We start from the raw sequence: 27,550 nt of genomic DNA on the forward strand, positions 1-27,550 counted from the left end.
AACGTACATTTTTCCTTCTTCTTACAGCGGAATGCGGCGACTTCGTGCCGGAAGACTATCCAGACCACACGTACCTCAGCGGATACAAGTTCTTCCCCGGCCAGGACTTGGAATCCGAACGGCGGATAATGGAGAACCATAAAAAGCACATGTAAGTTGGCCCTCTAGATAAAGCCACGGAAATCCCAATCAATATAGGACGTACTTGAATAGAGCGCCTTTCTTCCTTGTTTTGCACCGCAAAAATTGCCTATTTTATTCATCTACAAAAATTTTTGTTTCTTTCGTTCCTTACATAGTGAATGATATATGTTGTGGATACATAGTATGGATAGTAAGGATCAAAATACATATATATGGATAGTAAGGATCAAAATACCTGCGTCAAGAGACCTATGGAATAACACTCTTCCTATGGAACTAACTGCTAACAAAAGACAAGATATAAATTAAAAGGATTGTGTCGTTTTTTGAGACCACGTTATAAGTGAAACTTCTTTTCACATTATAGACATTTAACTAAAAATTTTCGTAATAGTATTCCATTAAGGGTATAAAAATCGCTTCATCAATCTTAATTTTATACTTGAGAAATGGGAATGATAACTAATATTTTTATTGAACTCCGTTTCTTAGAGTACGACATACTTTACATTTATTTAGATGATATACACATATTAAAAACTGAAAACAATATTTTATAACCGTTGAGTAATTTTGATCCGTTTTTCAATTATTTTCCATCATTCTATTATCAATTCGATTGTCATTATGAATTTCACAGTTTATAAATGTAACTAATATTTTATGGAGCACTGCCGCAAATGAGTAGTGAGATAGTATATACACTACACGGTTAGCTGATGCGAACTATATAGGCACCGCCATATTGGCCTCGGCTGCTCTTGACGATCGCCCGTCACTTTATCCCTACTCCGGGGCCGACCGTCACGCGACATGCAACACACAGACGAAAAAGTTTGAGACGATGTAATAAAAGTTTCACTTTAATAATAAAAAACGATTGAATAGTGTGTGGAGCAAGTTGCTGGAATGGCGATCCCGCACCGGTAAACGAAGCGTATTAAGTCTAAAACAAATTTCTTGTTTCAGCGGTCAAAGCCCAGCGGAGGCGGATTTAAATTTACTAGAAACTGCTAGAAGATGCGAGCTATATGGTAAGTGAGATAGTATTTTATTACCCGGCTGCGAAAGAAATAGGATTATATTTTTCGAGTGTATGCATGTGTTTATGTTTATTTCTTTGGCACGCCCTAGAGCCTAAACGGCTTGTCGTATTTTTATGTGAGCGGTGTCAATACATTGTTAAATGGATATAAGATGTTTTATTTTTATTTTTGAGGTGATAATTTCCATTTATGTTGCAGGTGTAAAAATGCACGCGGCAAAGGACCACGAAGGCGTGCCGTTAAACCTGGCAGTAGCTCACATGGGCATCGTAGTGTTCCAGCACTTCACCAAAATCAACACGTTCAGCTGGGCGAAGATAAGGAAGATATCTTTTAAGAGGAAACGGTTCCTCATCAAACTGCACTCGGAGGGATATGTGAGTCTTTCAACGTCTGTTCCAAGATAAATTTTGATATGTGTGTCTTTCAATGTCTGTTCCTAGATACATTTTGTTATGGGAGTCTTTCAATGTTTGTTCCAAGATACATTTTGTTATGGGAGTCATTCAATGTTTGTTCCAAGATACATTTTGATATGGGAGTCTTTCAATTTCTGTTCCAAGATACATTTTGATATGCGAGTCTTCCAATGGCTGTTCCAAGATACATTTTGATATGTTTGTCTTTTAATGTCTGTTCCAAGTAGGGTTCATGATTTCTCGAGCTTTTCAATTTCTCGGGTCTCGAGAATTCTCGAGGCTAATTTCTCGAGTCTTCTCGGGTTGTCGAGAAATTTACATTCACGTACGTTTTCTCATATTATTTGGTTCCAATAACGTCAACAAATTCAGTGGTTTTTCTCTCAAATAAAAGTATCAAATTAAGCATAAAACTTTTATTGATTATATTCAAAAATATTAATCTTAATAAGCTAATTAACTTTTTTTTAAAAAAATACAGAAATAATATTATTTAAACTTATAATTATAATGACAGCACCATTTTTGGCTGGTTATTTAGAACTTATGAATAAAATAATATGAATAATAAATCCATGATGTGTCGCTTGCAGCGAGTTCAAAGGGTGCCGTTGTGCTCTGGCCCACGCCACCACGCAACACAGCAAACGGCGATTTAATTTCTACATAGAAACATGATTTCTCGAGTTCTCGACTTTTCTCGAGCTTGATTTCCCGGGAAGAAAGCCCAACGATTTCCCGGGAATTCTCGAGCCGAGAATTCCCGGGAATTAACCCTAGTTCCAAGATACATTTTGATATGCGAGTCTTTCAATGTCTGTTCCAAGATACATTTTGATATGCGAGTCTTTCAATGGCTGTTCCAAGATACATTTTGATATGTGAGTCTTTTAATGTCTGTTCCAAGATACACTTTGATATGTGAGTCTTTTAATGTCTGTTCCAAGATACACTTTGATATGTGAGTCTTTTAATGTCTGTTCCAAGATACATTTTGTTATGGGAGTCTTTCAATTTCTGTTTCAAGATACATTTTGATATGCGAGCCTTTCAATGTCTGTTCCAAGATACATTTTGATATGCGAGTCTTTTAATATCTGTTTCAAGATACATTTTGATATGCGAGCCTTTCAATGTCTGTTCCAAGATACACTTTGATATGTGAGTCTTTTAATGTCTGTTCCAAGATACATTTTGATATGCGAGTCTTTCAATGGCTGTTCCAAGATACATTTTGATATGCGAGTCTTTCAATGGCTGTTCCAAGATACATTTTGATATGTGAGTCTTTTAATGTCTGTTCCAAGATACACTTTGATATGTGAGTCTTTTAATGTCTGTTCCAAGATACACTTTGATATGTGAGTCTTTTAATGTCTGTTCCAAGATACATTTTGTTATGGGAGTCTTTCAATTTCTGTTTCAAGATACATTTTGACATGCGAGCCTTTCAATGTCTGTTCCAAGATACATTTTGATATGCGAGTCTTTTAATATCTGTTTCAAGATACATTTTGATATGCGAGCCTTTCAATGTCTGTTCCAAGATACACTTTGATATGTGAGTCTTTTAATGTCTGTTCCAAGATACATTTTGATATGCGAGTCTTTCAATGGCTGTTCCAAGATACATTTTGATATGCGAGTCTTTCAATGGCTGTTCCAAGATACATTTTCATATGTGTGTCTATTGTTCATCATCATTTTCATCATCACATTAACCCATTATCAGCCCACTACAGAGCACACAATGAGAAGGGGTAAAGCCCGTAGTCCACCACGCTGGCCCAGGGGCCTACTATTAGTGGACTCTACACACCTTAGAGAACATTATGGTATGCAGGTTTCCTCACGATGTTTTCATTCACCGTTGAAGCAAGTGATATTTTAATTGCTTAAAACACACATAACTTCGAAAAGTTAGAGGTGCGAGAAGTCGACCTCCTACCCAATGCGGTATCACCGCTTAGTGCTTTGTTGCAAATACATAAACTACGACAATACATACATCGCCGTCTAGCCCCAAAGTAAGCTTGTGTTATAGGTACTAATATGACTGATGAAAATTGTTGTGTTGTGTTGTGAATAATATACATAAATACATATAATATACAGATAAACATCCCGAAACTGAAAAACTCTCATGTTCCTCACACAAACATTTTCAATCGAATCGAACGGCCACGGCCGGCCTTGGACTCAGAAAGCAGGGTCGCTGCCCACTGCACCCGTCGGCGGTCAAGTAATTCTATTTACTTATCTATCTATCTATCGTCACATAGTTGTTTTTAATTCAATGTTTTTCATTTCAGGCTCACTTTCGCGACGTGGTGGAGTTCTTCTTCGAAGGTCGCAACGAGTGCAAGAACTTCTGGAAGAAGTGCGTAGAGAACCACGGGTTCTTCCGATGCACCAGTGTGCCGCGTCTGCCGCGACACAAGACCAGGGTCATGTCCCGCGGGTCCTCGTTCAGGTAATTGCTACTATGACCATTTTTAAGATTTGATGTTTTTATTTATTTATAACTATACTAACAACCCGCCACGGTTTTGCAACGGTGCAATGAAGATATATCTATATCGGATATATCATGTCGGAGAAAGGCGATCCTTGTCGACATTGCCGTTAACCGTTCACAGATCTAGTGGGCGTTATTTTGGTTAAATACAAACACTAAACAATGTTCACCGTTTCATACAATTCCATTCTGCAATTACAATATTGAACTATATGAAAATATATGAAATAGAACTACTAAACAGAGCAGATGGTTCGCGACACCAACTTTACTCCACTATTCTAAAAAATAGTAAAGAACCCGCAATGATCCACCTCGATTCAAAAATGCATGTTGCACAAATTAGCTTGTCAGCCACAGCACACTCAAGATGGCGCCTCGACCCGATTGGACGATAATTTTGACACAATTTAGTAAATTTAAATTAATAATTAATGTCTTTTAAACCTACTATTATAATGTACCTATCTGTGAGCCCTCCCTTAAGATAGATATTACATACAGAACACGTATTCCTTATTATCTTTATGATTATTTTTGCTGTCCACACTTACATGTCCTTATTATTATTTTTTGTGAATATTGTACAAGTTTATTACTGTATATGGTAAATATGTATATTGTTATTAAAATAAAATTAAGATTTAACAAAGAGTTTTTAATTAACAACCGACATCTCGCGTAAATCAATAAACAATCAACTCTGTTCCGAATACTTCCTCCGACATATATATATATACTAGCTTCTGCCCGCGACTTCGTCTGCGTTGACTTGGGAAAGCTTCGATCGTTAATAATAAGGATAATAAGTAACGCGTTAACTATATAATTACAGGTATAGCGGAAAAACTCAGAAACAGATTGTCGAGTTCGTCAGAGACAATTATGTGAAGCGGCAGACATTCCAAAGGTATGCTATGTATGCTATTAATATAATATGTAGTTAGAGGTGGTAGCAATGTACTCTTATGTGGTCGTAGCTGATCGCAAATCTATCAGCACGCTCCGTATGCATTCATTTTCACCAGATGATGTCATTAGCATTTTAATAACTGTTGGTTCGAGAGGTAGTGTAAAGTTTTAAGGAGGTGCTAGAACAAGGCTATACATGTACCTGGGCAGATGTATTTTTTTGGGTAGGTTCTAAATATTTCATCCAATCATAAAGCAGGACATTTACTCGCGATTTTTTTATATTATGCTATTTGTGTAACAACTAATAAGCGCCAAAGTGGCATCAACATAGCCTTAACGTGAAGCAAGAAGGTCCTTACAATCATACTTGGCGCTAGATTTATCTTTTCCGCAACGTTTATTGTTTACTAGAGTACGAATTTTGTACTTAAACAGAATGTACGTTTTTAAAACGAAGAACATGAGGTTCATTTTACTTTTCTAAAGTTTTTCGAGAGCTTCTTATAATTAGGGATCCCTGCCAATATTTCCCGACAAATGACGCATAAGTGGACCGGGTATACCATAGACCTAAAGTACAAACTCCGTGGCAAATGTAGTAGTTTTGCGTTTTTCTATCAGGAAATTCTTCGTACCAGTCCGGAGTTCAGAAATTGGTGGCAATTCATCCCCGTGCCTCGCCAAGCACGTTAAGCTGTCTGTCATGAGCCTAATCTATTCCTCTCGAATCTTCTATTCAATCAGACTATGAGAATGAGGGAATAGACAGTGCATCTCCGTTTGCGCACACACTTGTGCTACTATATGTCCCCCGTAGTTGAAGATTATCTCTGGAGATTAACCATCACGGCTGAAATTAGTCAGGGAAACTGTCATCCATCTTTGATTATTTATAATCCACGAAACAGACAAAGTCAATAATTCGATTCAAACAAACGAAATTAACAATGTTTTTCTGAGCTCCACATATCTTGTCTTCTAGTGGCGCCCTCTTAATATCAGTTTTGCCTGTGGATTGGATAAGGGTGGTCAGATCGTCTTCTACCCCACTTTACAACGAATTGGAAATAGCTTCAAGTCAAGCGCCTCCTTTTAGCTCCTAGACTATCTATGCCAAGTAAAAAATACGGTGCTTGCAGAGCGTGCTAATAGAAGTATGATCAATGCCTTTAGTATAAGTTTTCAAGGAAACAAGTCACAATGGTGCTAGCGTAAATGCGTATCTTTTTTTTTGTTGAGTTGGTTTTTATTGTTGTTTATTGTTACACAAAACAGGTAATAACTAAAGTTAGATCCAAATAAATAAATAATAATTAGTTATAACAAGTTTTGTTCTAAGCTACAACCCAAAGTATTTGTACACAACATGGAATTAAATTTAATAAAAAGTAAATATAAAATTAAAGCTGAAACAAAAAATAATATATATATATATAATTTCCCTAAAGTTATGTGGAAAAGTGCTTAATAATTTGATTTTTTAAAATATTTATCCTTTTGTTAACAATTACAATATAAAATTAAAGCTGAAACAAAAAAAAATATATATATATATATAATTTCCCTAAAGTTATGTGGAAAAGTGCTTAATAATTTGATTTTTTAAAATATTTATCCTTTTGTTAACAATTACAATATTACGATTACTTGATACTGAATCATTATAAAGACGGCATATGCGCACGATGGGATTGTTCTTAAGCTGCGCCTCGAGATTAATTTTAAAGTCAGCGCCATGGAATGTCATCATCATTATTGCAGGCAGCTTATTAATGTTTTACTGCTGTGTATAAGCCTCGAAGTCTATGCTATAAAGGAAAACCACACCACACTATAATAATAATAAAAATTTCATTTATTTGCATTAAACATGGGTTACATAACAAATGGTAAAATAGGTTCAAAATAAAATATGTAGATCCAAATATGTTTTGCCATAAAGGCGTGCAAAATTTTTTTCGGATACAAATCTATTCAATTAGGCAATTTATTTTTATTTAAGATTAATTCATTTAGTTTCACTTTTAATAGTAAAATAAGTAAATGTCAACTTCTTGGTCAAATCAAAAATGTCTAATTATATAAGTAATTTTATTTCAAAATAATCATTAATGTTATATAAGTTTTCATTGTTTAGTTTGTTAAAAATGTCATTTTTAAATTTATTAATCGGTAAATCTTTAACACGGTCTGGTAAGTAGTTGTTTATTTTTAGAGCCATGCAATATTGGAGCTATATTGCTCGCATATAATGCGGGGTTTTTTTATTTTGCTCATTCTTCTACATGTCAGCCTATGATTGCATTCATCTTTCTCGTGGAAAGTGATGATGCAGTCTTAATAACGTAAAGGGATTAATAGTAAAGGGGTATGTCGGTTAAAGTAAACCTATACCGGTTCGGTTTCTAAGTAGCATCGTGCTGGAACGATAAATTGTTTGGCTGCACACGTTTTTCAGTAGAATTGAGGGCCTTGTGTGAGATTTTCTAACTTAGTTGAGTTACTTGATGGCGTGACAGTTAACTACGATTTATATGGAATCGAAACAGCGCCATCTAGCGACAATCAACTTACAAGAGATAGAATAAGTAAATGTTAAGGAAGTGAGAAAAGTTAAGTGTCACTAGATGTCGTTCTTTTGATTCCATAGAAATCGTAGTTAACTGTCACGCAATCGAATTAGTAAACGTAGGTGGGAAATTTCACACTTAGCACCCAGACTGAGGAATGTCTAAGTAATGCTACAGACAAACATAATATACCTGTACTACTTAGAAAAAATGTACCGGTTGTAACACAGAAGAATTATAAATGTATTTTCGTTCTTTTATCACGAAATGATCATAAATTAACAAAAGCGTCACGTTTGTTAACTTGAAAATTTTCACTAGCATCACAATAATTATCAGCTTATGGAAGTAGATGTTGCATGCTTTTCCAATCGCCATTAGCTAAATTTCTATTTTATTTGCTCTTAAATAGTAAGCTGTTATTGTATTTTGTAGTTAATGTTGTAAAAATAATATAAGCGGCAATTAAATTAATTGTATTGTTTGCGGTCGCCAATTTAGATTACTGGGCAATATGTAAAAATTATATTAAAAAAAAACATTTAAAAGTGATGGAATCACGATATTTTGGAATCGTTACATCTCATATATATTAAATCAATTACATTTAATTTTTAATCTCAGCTCGATACAGACAACTCAACAACAATAATTTGCAACAAAGTCAAGTATACGAGTTTTTGCTTTCAGTAGTCACTTGTATGTTTTTTCGGTTTCGATTTTTGTTGTAAAAATTTCAATATCTAATTTGCAAATTATTGGCAATGAAAACAGGTAAATTTTAAAAATGTTTCGAAACTATTTCATTCAAAAATTATCCCGTTTTAAGCCAAGCTATAAATAATCATATATATTTTAAAATTTTCCGTCATATACATGTTATTTAACGCAACCCGATACTAAAATTCGCGCGTAGTTATAGACCAAACATAAAAACTTTTCAGCTTTACATTTAGTATAGAATTTAATTATGACAAATATTTCACTGCCCATATTATTATTAAGGTGTAATATACATTTAATGTATGTTTAATGGTAAGTGGTACGCATGGGCTGGGAGACACTAGCTTTTGGTTGTATGCGGGTTGTATTTACACGCGATCGAATTATTGCTAAGAGAGTTGCATGTTACGTATAAACCCCTAATAACATCACATTAGTAACGGATAGTGGGGAGCTTCTGATGGTTTTGTATTCTGTATCAATGGTGATTGGGGCCAACGCTTATCTACATGCATTGCTGCACACCGCCCTATTCAAATGTGAGCTTTAAATCGTGTTAGTTAGATTCGTTTATCAATATCAAGAAATTAGTCGCCCATTTTAAATAGCTAAGTAAGCGGCCTGGCCACCGAATAAGCGCAGTGAGAAAGTTAGCCACGCAATACGCGCAGTAAGCGACCTGCTGATTCTCTATTTGTCTCTTACCGTATCCTATAATCGCTTTGTGAGGTCTACCATTGTCAGCTTATGCATAAAGATATTATGTCAACATTGTAAGAGTAGGATATCCGCTCAGTCTGTGTTGACTACAGGATGTATACTGTAAGTTATTAAATAAAATAAATGAACCGATTGGTACGCGTATTGCGTGGAGCCAGCTTGCTTGCTTAAGCTTCCAAAATGGCCGACCTATTTTGTAATTGATAAATGTATCTAATAAACGTAGCATACTTTTGATATGCGAGGTGACTCGATAAACTCGACACGCGTTAGATCAAATCCAACGCTCGACAACTGGACGTTTTTATTAGTTTGATAGATAGATTTGGTTGTCGCAATGATAGGATCAATTTTGTGTATCAAATAGTATAACGTCAAAGTAAAATGGTCCTAAGTTTCTTGGTTTTAAGCTTGCACATTCTGATTGCAGAAGTGTAAACGATTTTAAGCTTTAAAACAAAGGTGACCTTGAAAGTGTATACTTATAAGTAAAAATGTTAGATTATATTCAACACCCGTCGAGTTAAGTCGAGTTGCATCACTTGTTAAAAGAACATTATGCCCTTTGAGCCCACATTTGAATACTGTTTTGTATGCTGTGCAGTGTGCATGTGTTCTGCGGCTTTAGGGTTACCGCAGTCCGAGCGTCTAGCCCCATTGGTATGCGCGAGCAGATTTTCCAGGGACATGTTAATATAGTCCTTAACCAACTCAAATTAGAGCTGCGAATAGTAGTGTACCAATTCTATTGCATATAATGCTCAGAATTAAACTAAATTGATAGACCTACAAGTAGTGCTATCTTTTTGCAGAGTTTACTGTGGAAAAATATTGCACTATTTTTAGATCAATTTAGTTAGATTTATGTAAAATAGAGATTGTTCCATATTTCCTTATATTATATAATAAACTCTTGGAATCGGAGTTGGAAACAGACTATATTTATGGCCTGCTCACACCGAGGATGGCAGGGCAAACGTTTTCATCTTCGCCCAACGTAAATTCATACGTAACTATAGGTACTAAGATACAAATTCCAATGCTAATAGATTGACCACTCAAATCCCATTTAGTGCTTTGGGATCGATCTCTAAACCTTGGAACCTGTATCTTGTTACCACTAAGTTACATAGAGAAAACTTCGGCTGAAGATACAAATGCTATTCCCTGCCGTCGTGGTGTGCGCTGTCATTATTGATCCATGGGAGAATTGCTCGAGCATGCTCTCGCAATTTGTCGCAACCTCTGCGATATAACCCAAAGATAGCGGTGGCCCTTAGCATTCTCGAGCATGCGCTGTATACGTTGAGACTTACGCTTCTTCCAAAAAAAAAAAACATGAATTAAGTGTTATCGTACGACGCTGACTATCGGTCGGAGGATGGTACACTCGTTAAGTCCACGGGTCTTCGTTATTGTCAAAGAGAACTATCGATTACATCTCCCACAAATTGGTACACCTGTCTCTTAATACAGCGCCACGCTCGTGTTACCCCCGTGTCGCTTTCGATATTATTAGAATTAATTTTTACAATCTATAATCCACCCGTGCACATTTTTTTACTGTCGTATCCCCTTCCCGATTTATTTGAGTACGTGAGTCGTTCGGTAGATTTTTTTTATATCATCGATGTTTCTTTTTTTAATATAAGACCTTTCTATATACGCCACAATTTACACATTGCACATTCCAACATTTGTTGCTGGCTAATTTTGGTTCTATTAGTTTTATATTGGCGAATTATCCATTGAATTAGGTTAGAATTAGTCCATGCATTAGTGGGAGCTTGGGCTTGGCCATTTTAATTTGGATAGTTTATATTTTCAATGAGGCACAATAAAGCGGTTTCGATCTACAGTAAAACACGTCTTATACTATAATTAGGTTAGGTCAATCAAAGCTTTTGTGGGCGATATGTCTATTTTACAAGAAAGGATAAATAGTTTTTTATATCTAACCCAGTAGGTAAAATTAAATAGGACAGTAAAACAATAAACGATTTTATTGAAATATATTATAGCTTATTTAAAACATTTCTGGAAATAAAAATTGATCTTATTTCAAGCACATTAAGGCCACTAGTAATTCAAATTATTGACTTACGAAAAATAATCTGATATGTGGTCCCGGTGTTAAAAAAACATGGGAATCTTTCTATGCCGTTTAACATATTACCTCCAATGAAGGCTATTGTTAAACATGAGCTCCAAAAAGTGGTGATTTAGGCAATTCAAACAAAATAAAGTTCAAAACTTGATCAAACGAATTTAAAACATGATTAATAATAAAGCTACTTAAGATTTTTTAACGTATTTGGTTTGTGAAGTCCTCCATGTTTGATATATTATGACATAACATGGTATATATCCCGCGAGACGATAAAATAAAGGCCTCGAGGCCTAGAACTCATTTTTTATTAGATTATACGAATATTTAAGAGCGATCTTAGGCACTACATTAAGACAGAAAAAGGGAATTGTGACCGGGTAATGTTGTGGATGGTTAAATTAGCAAAGGACACCTCATGTATTATATTCTTACAGTATTTTACGAATGATACAGTTCATATGAATATATTTATATACAGACAGATACACAGGAGCATAAATCTTGCCGAGAAACTGATAAAGACTTCTATATGCCCCATATATAAAAGTGTTTCTACGAATATACAGATAGACAAATATCGACCAAAGAATAGACCTTCCCGTAATTAAGTTAATATTGCCGGGTATAGTACTTTTGTCGCACGAAGTGACGCGCGTTTTACTTGTGTGTAACCAAACGCCGAATGGGTATAAGCACAGGAGTTCCCAGTACCGACCGGGACACGAGAATCACTCATTCGTATAGTGCGCTCAAATAGTTGGCGTGCTTTGAAAGCGGCTGCCTGCTCAGGCCTAAAGGCAGGCGTCGGCTACTTCAAAGACTCGGCACATACTATTCACCCGCAGTGCGTGGCGATTACTAAACAATATACCTATTGATTAAAGTAAAATTGGGTGTAAAGTATTTGCGCGGAAAAACTTGTAGTGTTCATACACATGGTTGCGACAAGTAAAGAGTGCGTCGCGTCGTGATATAAAATGATAGAAGTAGTAAGCGTTGTGGGTTAGGGTGTAGGTTAGTAGGGGGACGGGCGTGTAACCAAAAGCTGGTGTGGTGACCATCCTCTGTCCGATGTCGCAGGTCGGGCTCGTTCCGCGCCTCGCGCTCTGCGGGCTCCTCGCGCGGCAACGTGTCCGCGCCCGCGCTCAACGCCAGCGTGTCCGCGCACCCGCTGCTTCCGCTGCCGCCGGGCTCCGACGGTACGTACTGCCTAGCCCGCGGCCGCTAGCATACTAGTGGCCAGACGCAACCATAGAGTATATATAAGATACGCCTCCGTGGGTTTGCATCGTGAGCACGAATCAACTCAACTGTAGTTAGTATTAGTAGTAGAGCTTTTTGTGGCAGAGGTCGTCCGGCGAAGTACTACCGCTATGCTTATTTCTCGGTATAGAGAAGCGAGACAGTTAATCCCGTATTAGTTTTGAGGTAGTTCCCTGAGCTAAATAGCTCTAAATCATTTAGGTAGCTGTTGGTAGTCCCCCTAATTATCAAGCTCTAGTTGAAAGTATTGTGCTCTGTTTGAAATAGTCTTGAACAAATATCAGTCTGCATCTTTTATCTATGCATGAAAGAGTTAATTAGTTAACACGGGCGATTGTTCTCATATATCAAGCGCGTAAATGTGCGGACAAATAAAAACTTGATTAACATATCTGCGTAAAAGTATCAATCGGTGCGGAATGTAAGTAACGTATTTCTTTATGCAGCGATTTCCCTGGAGTGGGACAAGCAACCTCACTACCTGGAGGCCTCTCTGATGATGAAGGGATACTCGGCGGAGGAGGCGCGTGCGGCGGCGCGCCGCGCCAGCGCTCGCCCACCCCCACCAGCTACCGCCTACGCCTCCACGAGGGACAAGGTGCGGACAGCTCACTACACACCTTGCCACTATGCAACGCTCACCCTATTCACATCTGTAATTTGCAACGCACACCCTATACTCACCTGATACTTTACAGCAAACGCCCTAATCACATCTGAAATGCATAACCTATATACACCTGAAACTTTACAATGCACACCTAACACACACATGTAACACTACAACGCACACCCTAAACGCACCTGCAAGTATACAATGCACACTCTACGCACAATGGTTACTTTACAAAGCAAACCCTATTGACACCTGCAACGTTACAACGCACTTGCAACTCCACAACGCTCACTCTGTACACACCTGCAAATTTACACCGCACACTCTATACACGCTTGCAAAATTACACTCGCAAATTATAACGCATAACAAATTTTAACACATGTGCTACTTTACAACGCACACCCTAGACTCGTCTTCCATTTTACAACGCACAGCCTAGACACGCTTTTTATACAGCGAGGCATGATTCATGCTGCAACCCTACTCTTTTAATTCGATGCTTTCTCACGCAGTTCTGTAAAGCCTAGGCAGATTCCCTCATTCCTAAACAAGTGTTATTTTATATACAGGCTATATCGAGACAGCATCGAATGTCAGCTGTCCATACCGTTAAATAGGGTTTTTGTTCATAAAAAACTATCTATTTTGGTTTTTTTTTTTGGCCTAAAATCGGAAAACCTTCGTATATTAACACCAAGTATAATTAAATACCTGAGTTACAGTACAGTAGAAAACTGTACCATGAGTATCAAAAGAACTTGGTGTACGATTTATTCAAAGTTTTTAAACTACCGCCTTTATTTAATTTATGATTGTAAATTTGTTTTATATCTTCTCACTTTTTTTTTCAGCTTACAAAACTATACTGCAATCAAATCGTAAGAGCTTTACTCAAAACTATCTATCCATTCTTAACTTCCTGAATATTCATCTGTAACTGCTTCTTCATATAAATGTTACGTATTACTAGAACATATAAAAAAAATCTTCATTCATTCATTCTTCATGTTAAACACACTTTAAGAACCATTTTTGATCCATTTCCACTATCTTTGTCAAATTGAATCAAAGTTTAACAAAGTTATTCATATCCGGTTGTTACTTCATAACAAAAAATTAAAAGAAAATAATATTTCTGTTGCATTTGTTGTAATTTTTTTATCATTTACTACCCACACGTTTCTCATTGCTTTCATTGTATGGAACTAATACACAGCTAGCCTTAAATAGCTAGCACATTATGTAATTAAACAACTGTATCAGGCGGGTCCAGAGGTGGTGACACATGCGGAGGTCAATCATCATCCTACGGAGGATTCGCCTCTGCCTCCTCAGACGACGACACCGTTGGTGAGTGCCCATATCAAACTGTCTTAGGGTCATTATTTATATTCATGCGTTTTAAACTTGATCAGCGCTTGTACGTTTCCATACTCTATTTTTTGTATCAACATCGTATTAAACAGTAGCGATAAATCTAATATATGATCGTGTATCACAGACATCGCCGTGCTGGATAGTTGCGGAGGACAGTGGGCGCGCGCGCGCTCCCACTCCGCCGCCTCGTGCGTCGCGCCCGCGCACGCCAGGTCAGACGCACACCGCCACCTGCACCCACACCCACACCAACACCCGCACTCTCACCCACACCCACACACCCACTGCCACGCGCCCCGACGCAGACTTCCCGCCCCTTAGCGTCTACCCGGACTTCGTGCTCGCCAAGCAGTCCTCCAGCTTCAACAAGTCCTCCGAGCGCCTCGAGTACGAGCTCTCGCAGACCAACATCTACTCCGCTGCCTCCACGCGATCCTCACGCTCTGGCGGCTCGCTCGTGCTCGACGAACTGGACGAGCGCGACACACCTCCGTCACCGTCACCGCGCCCGCGTCCGCGCCCGCGTCGCACGTTGTGGCGCCGCAGCGCCTCGTGCCGCAACCTGCGCGAGTTCAGCTTCGACGAGGCCGGACGCGGAAAGCGGCGTCCCGACACGCGCTCTATGCTAGCCGATCTCGACGCGTACTGCACTCTAGCGCGCCGTGTCGACTCGCCCGTCACGCGCTACGACGACGCGCGTACGCTCGCTTTCGTACTGGCCGCTGGAGGCTCGCTCGACGCGCAGCGCGAAATGATCGGTCGCACCTACTCGTCCAGCTTCCCCGGCGCCGTCAGCGAACCGCGCCTCGACCTGCCTACTTTCGCCCGCAGCGGCTCGCAGGACGATATATCGCACGACAGCTACGAGCTGATCGAGCGCTCGGACGACGAGTGCTCGGAAAGGCGTCGCTACGCTCGGGTGCGCACACGATCGCTAATCGCGCGTACGCGCTCGTGCTCGCTCGACTCTGGCAACGACTTGCCATCCGACGACGATCAGTCCCTCTCACATCTCTCCGAGGCCGAGGACCGAGAAGAGATATTGAATATTACTGGCCTTAAGTATAAGAGTGACAACGACTTACCGTTGGATCCCTTCCTTGTTGACGACCCGAGAGTACTCCCGCGGGAGAAGCTGTCAGTTCGCTCAGACGGAAATTTCTACAAGGAGATTAAACGTACTCTCGGTTCTCGTACCTCCAGTCAGGAGTCCAAAAGTGATATTTATGATTCTAAATTGTCAAAGAGTAGCGCCGAGTCGAGTAAAAAATCACGAGACAGCGTTTACCACACTGATAGTAAAAAATCTCGTGAGACACTTAAAAGTAAAAGTTCTGATAGGTCGGGTTCTAGAACATCTAGTCAAGATTCCAAATCTGATTATTACGATTGTAAAAAGAATTTGTATGAGTCCGAAGACTTACACATTAGGCGTCGCAGTAGTATTCAGAGTGCTTACATTGACCCCTTCGAACCGATATCTCCTTCATCCAGTCCCGATTCTGAAAAAGACTTTTACGACACCCAGTCTACTTTTATAGGTATGGAAAAACCAGAATATAGAGAAAAAACACTTTTTGATAAGTCGCATGAGGATCTTATTGCAAATTTAGCTACCTCCCCTAATTACTATCACATTCCAACACCATACTCGACATTTCCGTGTAATAACAAGCATAAAGAATCTAATGCATTGCATTCTTCGAGCTTACAAAATGTTGAACTCGATCAATATACTCAGTATTTAGACTTGAGTCCCATGAAAAAACCGGATGAATTCTCGACAGAGGAAGAAGATATGCTTCCGCGCACAACTCATATATGGCCTGAGAAAATCGCTGGCCTGGAAACAGAAATTGATAATAACAGATCCGTTAAAATGCATAACTACCAACGGCGTAGATCATCAGAAACTGTTTTTAGTTTTGACAAAGATAAAATAGAATCACTAACTCGATCAACTAGTAAAGAAAATCCGCCATCGCATCTTGTCAAAGAATCGTCGAATGAGTCAGATGTCAACGTCCGAATATTGCCAGCGATGGACAGTATTGAGTATGCCAAGAATAGAGCTAAAGCCGCCGCTATTCAATCTGGTGCATCCTCAATTCTTCAGTCCGAGTTTGACAAATCTATGCGCGGAAAAGTACACACACATATTATTCGGAAGGAAAATTTGAAAGAGGAACTTATGGCTAAGACTCACTTTGATGAGTATAACCCTAAACTTATACTTGATACCAGTTCTAGTAGTAGACTCGCTGATACTGCGGTGCCGTATATTCACCCAACAGTGGAAAGAACAAAAAGTGATCCTAATAGTTTGGCTAATAGACCACGATTTAGTAGTGTAAACTCAAGAAGACATGTGCTTATGCATCAAAAATCTATCGATTTAACACCAGCTGAATCCAGTGATGAAGATTACATGTTCCGACAAATTCCAAGTGCTCCACCTATTGCAACTAAGCGATCGCACTTTGAATTGCCCGTTAGACACTCTGACGTTGTGAGACCACTATTTGATTTGCCTCAAAATTATTTTAAAGAATTTGATGCATTCAAAGCTGGCTTTAATGACACTAAAAAATCTATTGAAGATAGCTATGATATTCCTTACGTTTTGCATAAAAGACATGTGATGAATGGAACTGCACCATCACCTCATGAAGATAAGAGACAGCCACCGGATATTATTACATTGCCACCGCAAAACGGTCGTCATGTTGTAAACGCTCACACAAGATGTAAATATCACGATCACCCTAAATCTCCCCGTTCTCCGAAATCTCCTAAGTCACCAAAGTCACCTAAATCACCAAAGTCGCCTAAATCCCCGAAATCCCCAAAGTCACCTAAGTCTCCAAAATCACCTAGAAATAGTATCCAAACAGAACATGTATCAAAGTATTTGGAAGTTGAAAATCGCGACTTTTTGTTTACGCAAAATATTGATTTATCAAAAGTGGATCCTGTCACTCTAGAAATAAATAAAAGTGGACAATTACAACATCTGCCAAGCCCAAAAAGAGACATAACAAAAAGTTTAGATTCTGCTTTGCTGGAGACCTTAAATTCTAAACTGAGTCAAATAGAAAGTGATTCGGCTACGAGTTCGAAAACGGATAGTATGAGACAAGAACCACACTATCCACATGACATTAAATTTGCCATAAATGGAAGAAATGTTCAACAACCACCTATTTGTAAGGATCCCAAGCCGCTTACTGCAGCTGAAAAGCTACGTGCCGACATTAAGTCAAAATCAGAGAAATTGCCTTCTAAAAGAATGCCTAAAGGGCGCGGTACTGCTAAAAAAGGCGTCGGTGTCAAAGTTAAAAATAAAAGTAACAACAAGATTAGAATAACTTCGTTTTCATCGGACGACGAAAGTGTAGATTCTGATGATGTTTTTGGCACTACAGAAGCTGCACCAAAATTGGAATTTTCACCACCACAATCTCGTAAAGACTTGGAACCTATACTTCAACATGAATATGATAAAATTACATCTGGTGCTTGGCACAGAGGGCAAACTATGAGCTCAACAGAAATAGAGGGATCACCACCACAATGCCGTAAATTAGCTGAACTAGAAGCAAAGTATAACCCACAGATTATTGAAAGTGTGATTGGAAATGCTACAGAATTAAGGCGAATTTCTGAGCGATCTATTTCCATTCCAAGTTCAGAAGATGACATTATTCCTAAAGCGGTAGAAATAAAACAAGTTAGCAAAGAAAGTTCAACTTGGGAATACACTGAAAATATTCCTTCGCCTATATTAGAAAGTACGGAATTTTTAAAATCTGACGATGAGCAACTTATTGATATGGAGATTCAAAAAGTCACAGGGATATTTACCACATCAGAAGAGAAAAATGATGTTATGCAGGTTGATAAGAAAGACTGTATAAAACTTGATATAAAAAAGAGTTTGCGGGATGAATTAATTTCACCAATGCTTCGAAAAACAGGAGGAACTCCGATTCTTTTCGCTCATGCTAGGTTGAATCTCTCTGAAGGCTCAGTATTTTCTCTACAGCGTCAGAAAGCTCAAGAGTCTCCTACATCTAGCCGTAGGGCTAAAAGCTTAGACACGCCAGTAATTCAATTACATAGATTGCCTCCAATGAATGCTTTTTCGTCAAAAGATGATACCGTCGAGGATATAAATGAGGAAGGCGTTATCATGGAAGAGAAGCCGTTAATAGATGATAAGCCTCTAAAAATTGGTATTTCAAAGAAAGAGATCATTGATAAAATTGAGGAAGTAGAAGAAGAGCATGCCGTCGAATCGTCTGTCTTGCCAAAAGCTGTTCAGATTGATAATGAAGAAATGAAACTTTTAGAAGATTTAGTTGAGCAACGAAGACCTCGATCATTTAAGCGGCAATACGATATAAGTAAAATAATATCGAAAGCAAAATCACCGTCTAGGTCTCCTATTAACCGGTCACCATTATCTCGTTCACCGTTATCAAAGTCACCTTCGAGATCACCAACTTCTTCGCTTAATTCACCGAGGGGCAGTATTCGTAAATTATCAGATTTAAGTGAAGATCAAATAGTACCTGACATTGAAAGAATTAAAAGAAAAGATAAGAAAAAATTAACACTAAAACCAAAACCTGATGATAAACAAAAAACTAGCAAGTTAAATAAAGCTGGATCACTAGATACTAACGCTACAAAAGTAAAGGCTCTTCAAACTCAAAAGTCATTGCCGTCTTCACTTAAAGAACGTCCCGATTTCTTGACTGTGCCACCTTTAGATATAGCTAGAGCTAAAAGTCAAGAATTGGATCAAGCTGTAAAAAGGGTTTCCAAAGAAAAATCGAAATCGTTGGAAAAAATGGAAGTTAAGCGTCCTGGTAGTAAGGAAAGAACTAAATCTCAAGAAGATAGTGATACAGAAATTGCAAAACGTAAAGAGAAGCAACAAATGCTCTTCGAAGCTGCACTTAAACAGACGAAAACTCTTATAAGCCCCGTTAAGGACACATTACCACCATTCCCTCCACCTGAAGATAAAATTGTAGTTAAGACAGAAGGAGACAAAATAATTATTGAAACGAAAATTAACAGTAAGGCTGAAGATCATGTATTTATAGCGAAATCGCCGAAAAAACTTGATAATAAACTTGCAGGCAAGATAAGCAGGAGCTTCGAAGATCAAAAGTCAACAAAGAATAACAATAAAATTAATAAAAGTATGGATGATAAGTCTAGTCAATCGCTGGAAGATAAATTTGATGAGTTGGCAAGTTTGCAAAAATCTCCTAAAACTTTGTCAAAGAAGCAAGAAATAAAGCAACAAATCGAGGGTAAGGTAGTTTACCAGAAAGTTCATCCAAGTGTTAAATCAAAAAGTTTGGATAGAAAAGTAGATCCTTACTTAGAAGCGAAGGTGAAATCCAAAAGTTTGGACAGAAATTATGTAACTCCTGCATCTGCATTAGAACAGACTTCTGATAAACATTTTAAATTAGAAGTTGTGACGGTTGACGTCCATCCAACTGTGAATGAAGAAAAGGATCTTGTTGATCCTGAACTCGAAACTAGGGAAGTATCTCCTACAAACAGTTATAAAGACAAAACGGAAGAGGATTCTTCTATTGAATGGATAACTAGCTCCCAACATACCGTCATAGAAAATGATACTCAGACAGTTATCATGGAACGAAGAAAAATAGAAATATATAATAAACAACGACAGTCGGAGCTTCGTGAAAGTAAGAGTAGTCAAGATTTGCAAAAAATGTCAGACGATAAGAAGCCTGAAGTAACACGTTTACTAAGTGAAGAAGAGTCAATTACTGAAATAAGCGAATTAAAAATGTCCGATGAAAGCAATATGTTGGGTATATTATTGCCTTACATAGATGCCGATAGCTCATCTGATCAAGATCAGACATCAAAAAAAGAAAAGTTGTCTAAATTGCACCTTAAGGTAAGTGACGATACTGTGTCAGGGATGACTGAGCATTGTGATGAGCTCACAGTCGATACAGATCTACCACTTTCGGATGCACCTATAAGCAAAAAACATGTGGAAGCGCAAAGTACTTTCGAAGAGTCCTCTGCTAGTCTAGCCGAATTTTTAAGACATGAATCTATGTCACAGTTATTAATCGAAAGTGAATCAGAATGTGAAGTAAAAATGAAAGAATTATCAAAATCGGTTGATCTGGGATTGAAATTTAAAAATAAAAATAAAATTATTGTGACACCCCCACAAGAAAATAGTCCGACTATTGAAAATATTCCATTTATTGATCCTGTTTCAAAGTCAATGCATAAATCCGAATCTGGAGATCATACGGGTAGTTCTGGTAGTGCAAACGATGTATCACCTACAGATCCAAAGAATGAACAAAAAACACTTTTAACTACTAAATCTAGACGCGGCGAACTGCTCAAGTTGAGTGCCGAGCGCTCGCGAAGTTCGGAGTCTACTTCTTGGACAAGTATAGAAAAGGATGTAAGTCCTTCAAGTGCCAATATTAAAGGAAGCTCAATCGATGATGAATCTAGCGTGAGCTGTTCAATTGCGAGACCTTTAGGAATATCCCAAGATATTGAAAAACTAAATAAAAAAGATAGAGAATGCCTTGAAGAACTTAAACAAGCTATGGAATATGGTGAAGAACATTTGTTGTCTCAGCATACGTTATCAAGCGAACATTCAAAATCAAATTCCAAATCCCCATCCCCCATTCCTGAAATAGGTCGTATTGAAAGCCCAAGAAGTCCTTCAAAATACGGCACAAGGAAATCACCTACCCCAACATTAGAAAAACAGGGGCAGGTAGATTCACAAAAAGCCCCCTCCGATTCAGATTCCAGTTCTGAGAGTATTCATAAGACTGTAGAACAATTATCGAAGCCAAATCAGAGAAAGAGTGCTTTAGATAAAATAGGAAAATGTGTTGTTGAAGAGTCTGAATCAAGCCATTCAGCAGCATCTAAAGCATCTGACATAAAAAAAGAATTACAAAAAACTGTAAAGAAAACCAAGATTGCTATTACAATATCTCAAGAAGACCAAAATATGACAGTTGATTTTGATGATGATGGTAACGTTATAACCAAATCTTTTGAACGGGAGTTAATGAAGAAGAGAGCTTTGAAAGACACTGACCAAAAAAGTTCGTCAAAGTCAAGTATGGATACTACAACTACAACTACGCCGTCAAAAGGATCACTCAGCGTTGATGACTCATCTTCGCGACGAAAAGGGCGGTTGCTTGATGATCAAAAAAGTTCATCAAAATCGAGCATGGATTCAAGAGGATCTCTTAGCGTAGAATCAAGAGGTTCTTTTGAGACCACTGAGTCTACGTCGGGATCTCTAGGCGAAGCATACCGCCGTGGCGAAGAATTAAAGCCAACTTGGCGACCATTTTTCGGAGCCTCGGGTAGTGAAAATAGTACAAGTATAGAAGAGGCTTGGATTCCTCAGGATCATGAAGGTTATGAAAGTTTAAACGTGAACAAAGATGTTTTTGAATATAATAATCAAAGAATGTTAGATGATTTTCATTCATTTTCTAAAAATCCACCCCTTTCTTCAAATACATCGAAAGATTCTACAGAAGCCGATTTCACGGATGATTTGAATGATTTTCCTGTTAATTTCCTGTATCCTGCTACATCGTCTACGTCGACACCTGATGTTGTTATTGGCTATGGACAAAACTTTGGGCGTACCTTGTCGCGAATCTCAGAGCGTAGTACGGCCTCGGAAAAAACGAGCGCAGATGAAGATTCTACTAAAGCTTGTTCACGATCTGAGAGTATAAATGAGGAATCTTTAAATTCTAGTGATCATCAAGCAAGTCTTAGTTCCGATCCTCCAAGTAATGCCAATGTTGCGTATATATCTGATACAGATCGAAGGACGTCAGCGGAGATGCCTGATATTCCTATCGATCAAACAAAAATCAGTGAGATGTATTCAGAGTCCAAAAAAGAAATAGATAAGCTAAATGGTAAAAAGGGGGATGAATCTAAGAAGAGTGAAGGCAGCCATCCTTTAGCTCCCTTAAAACAGTCATCAGCAAGTGAAAGTCAAGATTCTGAGGATTGGCCATTGCCGGAGTTACCACCCACAGTTGCGCCCAAATCAATAATGCCCGAAGTAACGAGGCAAAAATCTAGTGAATATGATGAATTGAGTTCTTTAGTTTCTGAGACTTTAGAAACGCATATAGTTGAAAAAGTCCATATTTACTATATGAGCAACGAACCAGAACAAGCTATGAAAGTTACGATTCAATCGGAAAGCTCTAAAGGTCATGTTGGATCAGATGATGACAGTGACACTTTAAATAATGATGAAGATTTAGAGCGAGATGTCCAAGAATCAAAATCGGAAAAATCTACGGAACAAACTTCAGGAGATTTACAGGTAAAATCTAAACCCATACCTTATGAGAAATCCAGTTATATGGTTGAGCCTTTAGATAATCATGACGAATTTACATGTATTAACAAAGGTGTCGTTCCTAACTATGACAAATCATGTTTAAGTGGTACTATAAGCAAAGCTTCATGTCTAATGGGTGATATGGGTTCTTGTTGTACGCGGTCTGAAAATAAATCATTTAGTGTCAAAAGTAATTTAGAAGAGAAAGTTATAATAAGTCAGCCTCAAAAGTCCCCAACAAACCTTAGTCCGATATATGATGAAGATCATTTATATACCGACGATGTATTTGGCGGTGCCGATAGTAAGTCTCTGTCTCCTGATTTTGATAAAGGGCTGTCACAAATAGGTACTCACAAATTTTCGTTTGGCTCTAATAACTCTGACACAAGTATTGATGATATGCTCTCACAAACAAATATGGAAGAAACTGTTAGAGCCGTGGCTAAACTCAGCGTTGGAAGTTCAGGGACATGTAAAAGATGTAGTCATAGTAGCCATTCGGAGGAAGAAACAAGTTCCTTTGGCACTGATTTGGATGGTACTGTTAAAATAGGCCTCCCGCAAAAGAAATGCACTCATAGCTCTCACTCTGAAGACACATCAATTTGTTTAAGTATTTCTGAATGGTCAACAGGAACCAATACAGTTCGACAATATGCTAATCTTTCTGCTTCAGAAAGTATATCAGCTGTATCCATTCCAAAGAGTGAAAAGTCTGAAAAGGCTGCAACCAAGAAATATTCTGCTTCGCAAACGAGTAAAAAATCAGAACCCATACCAAAAATAAGCTCTCAAGCAGAAGCAAGTTCTAAAAGTAGCAGTCTAGATAAGAGTTCTGAGAATATTAAATATGACAAATTGTGTAGTTCAGATACAACAGTCTCTAGAAAAGGGGTTGACAGCAGTTCGGGGACAAAAAGTGATAGTACACTTACGTTGGCTCAGTCTATATCTGACTGGTCGGCGAGCACAAGTCATACTCTCATTGCTACGGCGCGGGAAGATCAACCAGATCAAGATAATACAAAATCTGACAAAACTATTGTAACCGAGCCGTCTCCTGTTGAAGATAAAGAGGATACCGAATTGAATACTGAAACGGTTTTAATGCCATCCAAAGACACCAATGATTCTAATGAACCAGTATTAAGACTGACAGCTCCGTACACAGGAAAAACGGACAAATCTTCTTCAATAAGCTATAGTGACAAATCTGATAAATCAAGTTCCAGTTCTCTAAGTAGTTTACAAAAACATACTAATGGAGTTCTTAGATTTGATCAAAGGCTTAAAGGATTTTCTGCTTCACAAGATTTATCACAGGAAAGGTACTCGAAAGCGCCTCCTAAAAGTTACAGTTACGAAGAAGAATCGCGCAAATATGTAAGACCGGCGTTAAGATGCCAGAGTGAAGAGATTGGGTATGATAAAGCGTACTTCTTTGGTCCTCAACCTGAAATAGATATAGATATACCGTCTCAATTATATAGTCAAGAAGAAAAGCATAGTGAACGTTACCAGAGTCAAGAATTTTCTAATATTATTCGAGATGAATCTAGCAGTCAATTTGTAAGGTCTGACTATAAACCTCTGGCAAAGCATGCTAGTTATGACGACAAAACATTGTCTAAGAATCAAATAAAAGAGTATAAAACATCTCAACAATTTCGTAGTAAACCGAAAAGCTGGTCTTTTCATGAACATTATTTGTCATCGTCTGATTTACCTGTTATAACTGTTCCGGAATTACCGAGAGATTCCATGCACAGGGAATTGCAAGAGAAAAGATCTCTAGAGAGATCCGGGAAAACCCCACTTTCTCGGTGCTCGCCCTATTATTCCAGTAGTTTAAGCTCTGAATCTCCCCCAATACAACCTCTTAAGGCGCCAGTTAAAAAATCGCTGCTTGTGAGAAATATTTCTCTTAAAAGTCCACCGAGCGGTAATGACACTGACAGTTCTTTGGATGTTATTAGAGATCCTCGCGAAAGGATGCGAACTTTTAGACGTAAGAAGCAAGTCACAAATACTCGTAAAAAACAAGAAAAAATACAAGATGTATTGGAGGAAGACTCAACAAAAAGTCAGTGTTCCTCAGAAAGTGACAAATTCAAAGGAACCAAATATCTGGCAGTCGATGATTCAATGCGACGCATGGAAAGTTCCGAGTGTTCTGATAGCTACATTCCGGAAGTAGAATCGGGCTCATCCGAATTGTCTAAAGCAGATTCTAAGAACGGTGACATTCCGGAACCTGTGAGTTATTCTGAGGACGATGAACAAGTTTGCTATGCCAAGTATAAAAGCGCTTCCTACGAGGCACAAAAGTTTCCTGTAAATATTAATCCCGTGCAATTCCAAGGTTTTGGCTCTTCTGCTGATGAAGATGAAATGGGTTTCCCTCGATTTGACCGATTAGGACGATTACGACATCCTTATCTTGATTCACAAGAACCGCCTTTCGTACCCGAAGGCAGTCCTCCCAGAGCATCATACTCCAACAGAAGTAGTCGTCAATCATCTTTGAAAAGAGTTAAATCTACTACATCATACCGCCAATCTGATGAGAAATCGTTAGGGGAGTCCTCAGGACAACATCAGCCTAGAGCGATTTATTACGATGAGCCTAGTGACAAAGAGGACTCTGATGACTATGCATATCCGATCGATACTATAAAAAGAGCGCCTAAAATAAGCAAGTCCGGTAGCTACCTATTCGACCGCGGGGAGTCGGTCGCTTATTCCGATTCGGAACTACCACAACAAAAAGATGAATATGAGGCATATAGAGGAAGTCCGTACCCAGAACATTATGAAGAAGTTGAACATATGTTCCAAACGCAAGAGTTTTACCCTCAATATGATCACATTCAGCATATGGATCCGAACGATGAACGGTTTGCTAGGGATCTCGATCAGCGCTTTAGTCTAAATAACGTTGAACGTTTTTACTCGAACCACTACGTTGATTCGCAAGCTTCGAGCGATAGTCCCGAGCAAAAGTTTGACGTTTCCACTCTCCCTCCGCCTCTATGCTCCGATGACGATAATGAATAGCTGCATTTTTAAATTTAAGACAAAGTCATCGTACCCTCAATTTTTTTCTAACCTGCCTTATGATGTATACAATCTTTCTTCATTACTTTTTAGTATAAAGTTTTTTTTTTTTTTTTAAATATAACAAAAAAAACAAGTGTTATAAAATAAATAAAAACCATCAAAATTAAAAGAGAGTATCTTTATGTAAGTGTGTTTTTATTATTTTCTTAACAATTTAAAATAAACATTACACTAAAAAGAAACGAAAATATTGTTTACATTATAAGTAGGTAAAGATGAGAAAAAATAGACTTTAGACTTAAACCGCCGTTAGATAAATTGTTAATTATTCGGTACGCGAGAGAGTTACTTTGAAGTGCGTTTCGAAATTTTAATTCTAATTCGCAATTTATTGTTATAATCGTATTGGATATTAGGAGTCCTATTAAATTTAATATTTACATCCTCAATTTAAATATTTAGGAAAAATATATAGTGCCAATTCCCGATGTGAGTACTCGAATATCGTGTAATTTAAAGCGAAAATTATACCTTGTCCTAGCTTATAAAATAACTAGTTGTAGATAGTTGTATGTGTACTGATCAGTAAAATATACACTTTTTAAATTTAACTATTTCAATCAATTTCACCGTGTTTTATAAAATAAATGTAACTTTTTTGTTTTTAGTTTGATGTGGTTGTCATAATTTTAGATGGTTTATCAGTATTACCTTTAATTATGTAGTGGCAAATTATTATACTCCGCCTTTTGTTAAGAATTAATCAGTAATTTAAATTAAGTACGTAAGTGATTAAAAATTTTGTTGTTATAAAAATCATTACATTCTATTATGTATTTATAAGGGCTGTGACTTCCTATGTATGTTGGGATCCAAGATCTTAATTTTACTTAAGTTTAATATTACTGCTCAACTCTGTTACTGTAACACTGAGGTATCCTTAGCATTATAAGAACTTCTCTGAGAGGTACTTCAAGACTTTCCATATAACAAGCGCGATGTCTAAATTTTAACTCATTTCAGTTGAACTGTGTTACATAGACAGATAATTGCCTGCCCAAAAAGCCCTGCTTTTTCTCTTTGGGGAGTTAACGTATTCGTACTTTTAGCACGCCTATTAGTAGGGTGTCTGACTCGCACGAGCTGAAATAAAATCCTCTGGACTTCTAGGTCAACAATAAACCGTTTTTCTTTTCTTCGTGCTGACTCTCTTAGTTTTCTTACTCAGTCTTCTTATTGTCCTGTCTTACTTCTTCTCTCCTCATAATTGCGACCTTGAGCATCTGTGTATTCTGTTGCAACTATTTACTAAAGCACATTTTTAGTATTATCATCATGTAACAGTCCACTGATGGGTTAAAAACCGCTCCTTTGCCCATAATCACCACCCTGGGATGGATTGGTGATCGCAGTAGATGATAGTAGTAGCATAGAGGACGATGCTGCCTGTTCTTCATTATATTCTCTTAGTCGCCTCGTACGACTCCTGCGGTGAGAGTAGGGTTGGTGACAACTGGATTCTGATATGCCGTCACCACACAACACGGGTCTTTTGATAATCCATCCATCGTCAACTGCATCGCTCGGTGCATTGAAAATGACTAAATAGATTGCACCTATAATATAAGTTCT

At 38.0% G+C, this 27,550-nt stretch overlaps 1 protein-coding gene across 6 annotated transcripts in view; it reads left to right on the top strand.

Moving 5' to 3' along the window:
- LOC120623385 (FERM, ARHGEF and pleckstrin domain-containing protein 1) overlaps window positions 1-27,550 on the top strand; it is a 115,251-nt gene that overhangs the window by 60,471 nt on the left and 27,230 nt on the right. For 2 of the 6 annotated variants that reach the window (XM_039889388.1, XM_039889390.1), the window contains exons 6-15: window positions 28-151; window positions 1,114-1,178; window positions 1,389-1,567; window positions 3,922-4,082; window positions 4,963-5,037; window positions 12,246-12,364; window positions 12,875-13,026; window positions 13,899-13,925; window positions 14,311-14,397; window positions 14,549-14,636. In XM_039889388.1, coding sequence (XP_039745322.1) covers window positions 28-151; window positions 1,114-1,178; window positions 1,389-1,567; window positions 3,922-4,082; window positions 4,963-5,037; window positions 12,246-12,364; window positions 12,875-13,026; window positions 13,899-13,925; window positions 14,311-14,397; window positions 14,549-14,636 — 1,077 coding nt within the window. Of the gene's footprint in view, window positions 1-27; window positions 152-1,113; window positions 1,179-1,388; window positions 1,568-3,921; window positions 4,083-4,962; window positions 5,038-12,245; window positions 12,365-12,874; window positions 13,027-13,898; window positions 13,926-14,310; window positions 14,398-14,548; window positions 14,747-14,794; window positions 25,958-27,550 lie in introns of those variants that run through there. The other 4 variants (XM_039889393.1, XM_039889389.1, XM_039889391.1 and 1 more) reach the window with 4 other exon arrangements.

Source organism: Pararge aegeria, chromosome 4 (assembly GCF_905163445.1).
Source record: "Pararge aegeria chromosome 4, ilParAegt1.1, whole genome shotgun sequence".
Taxonomy (NCBI): domain Eukaryota; kingdom Metazoa; phylum Arthropoda; class Insecta; order Lepidoptera; family Nymphalidae; genus Pararge; species Pararge aegeria.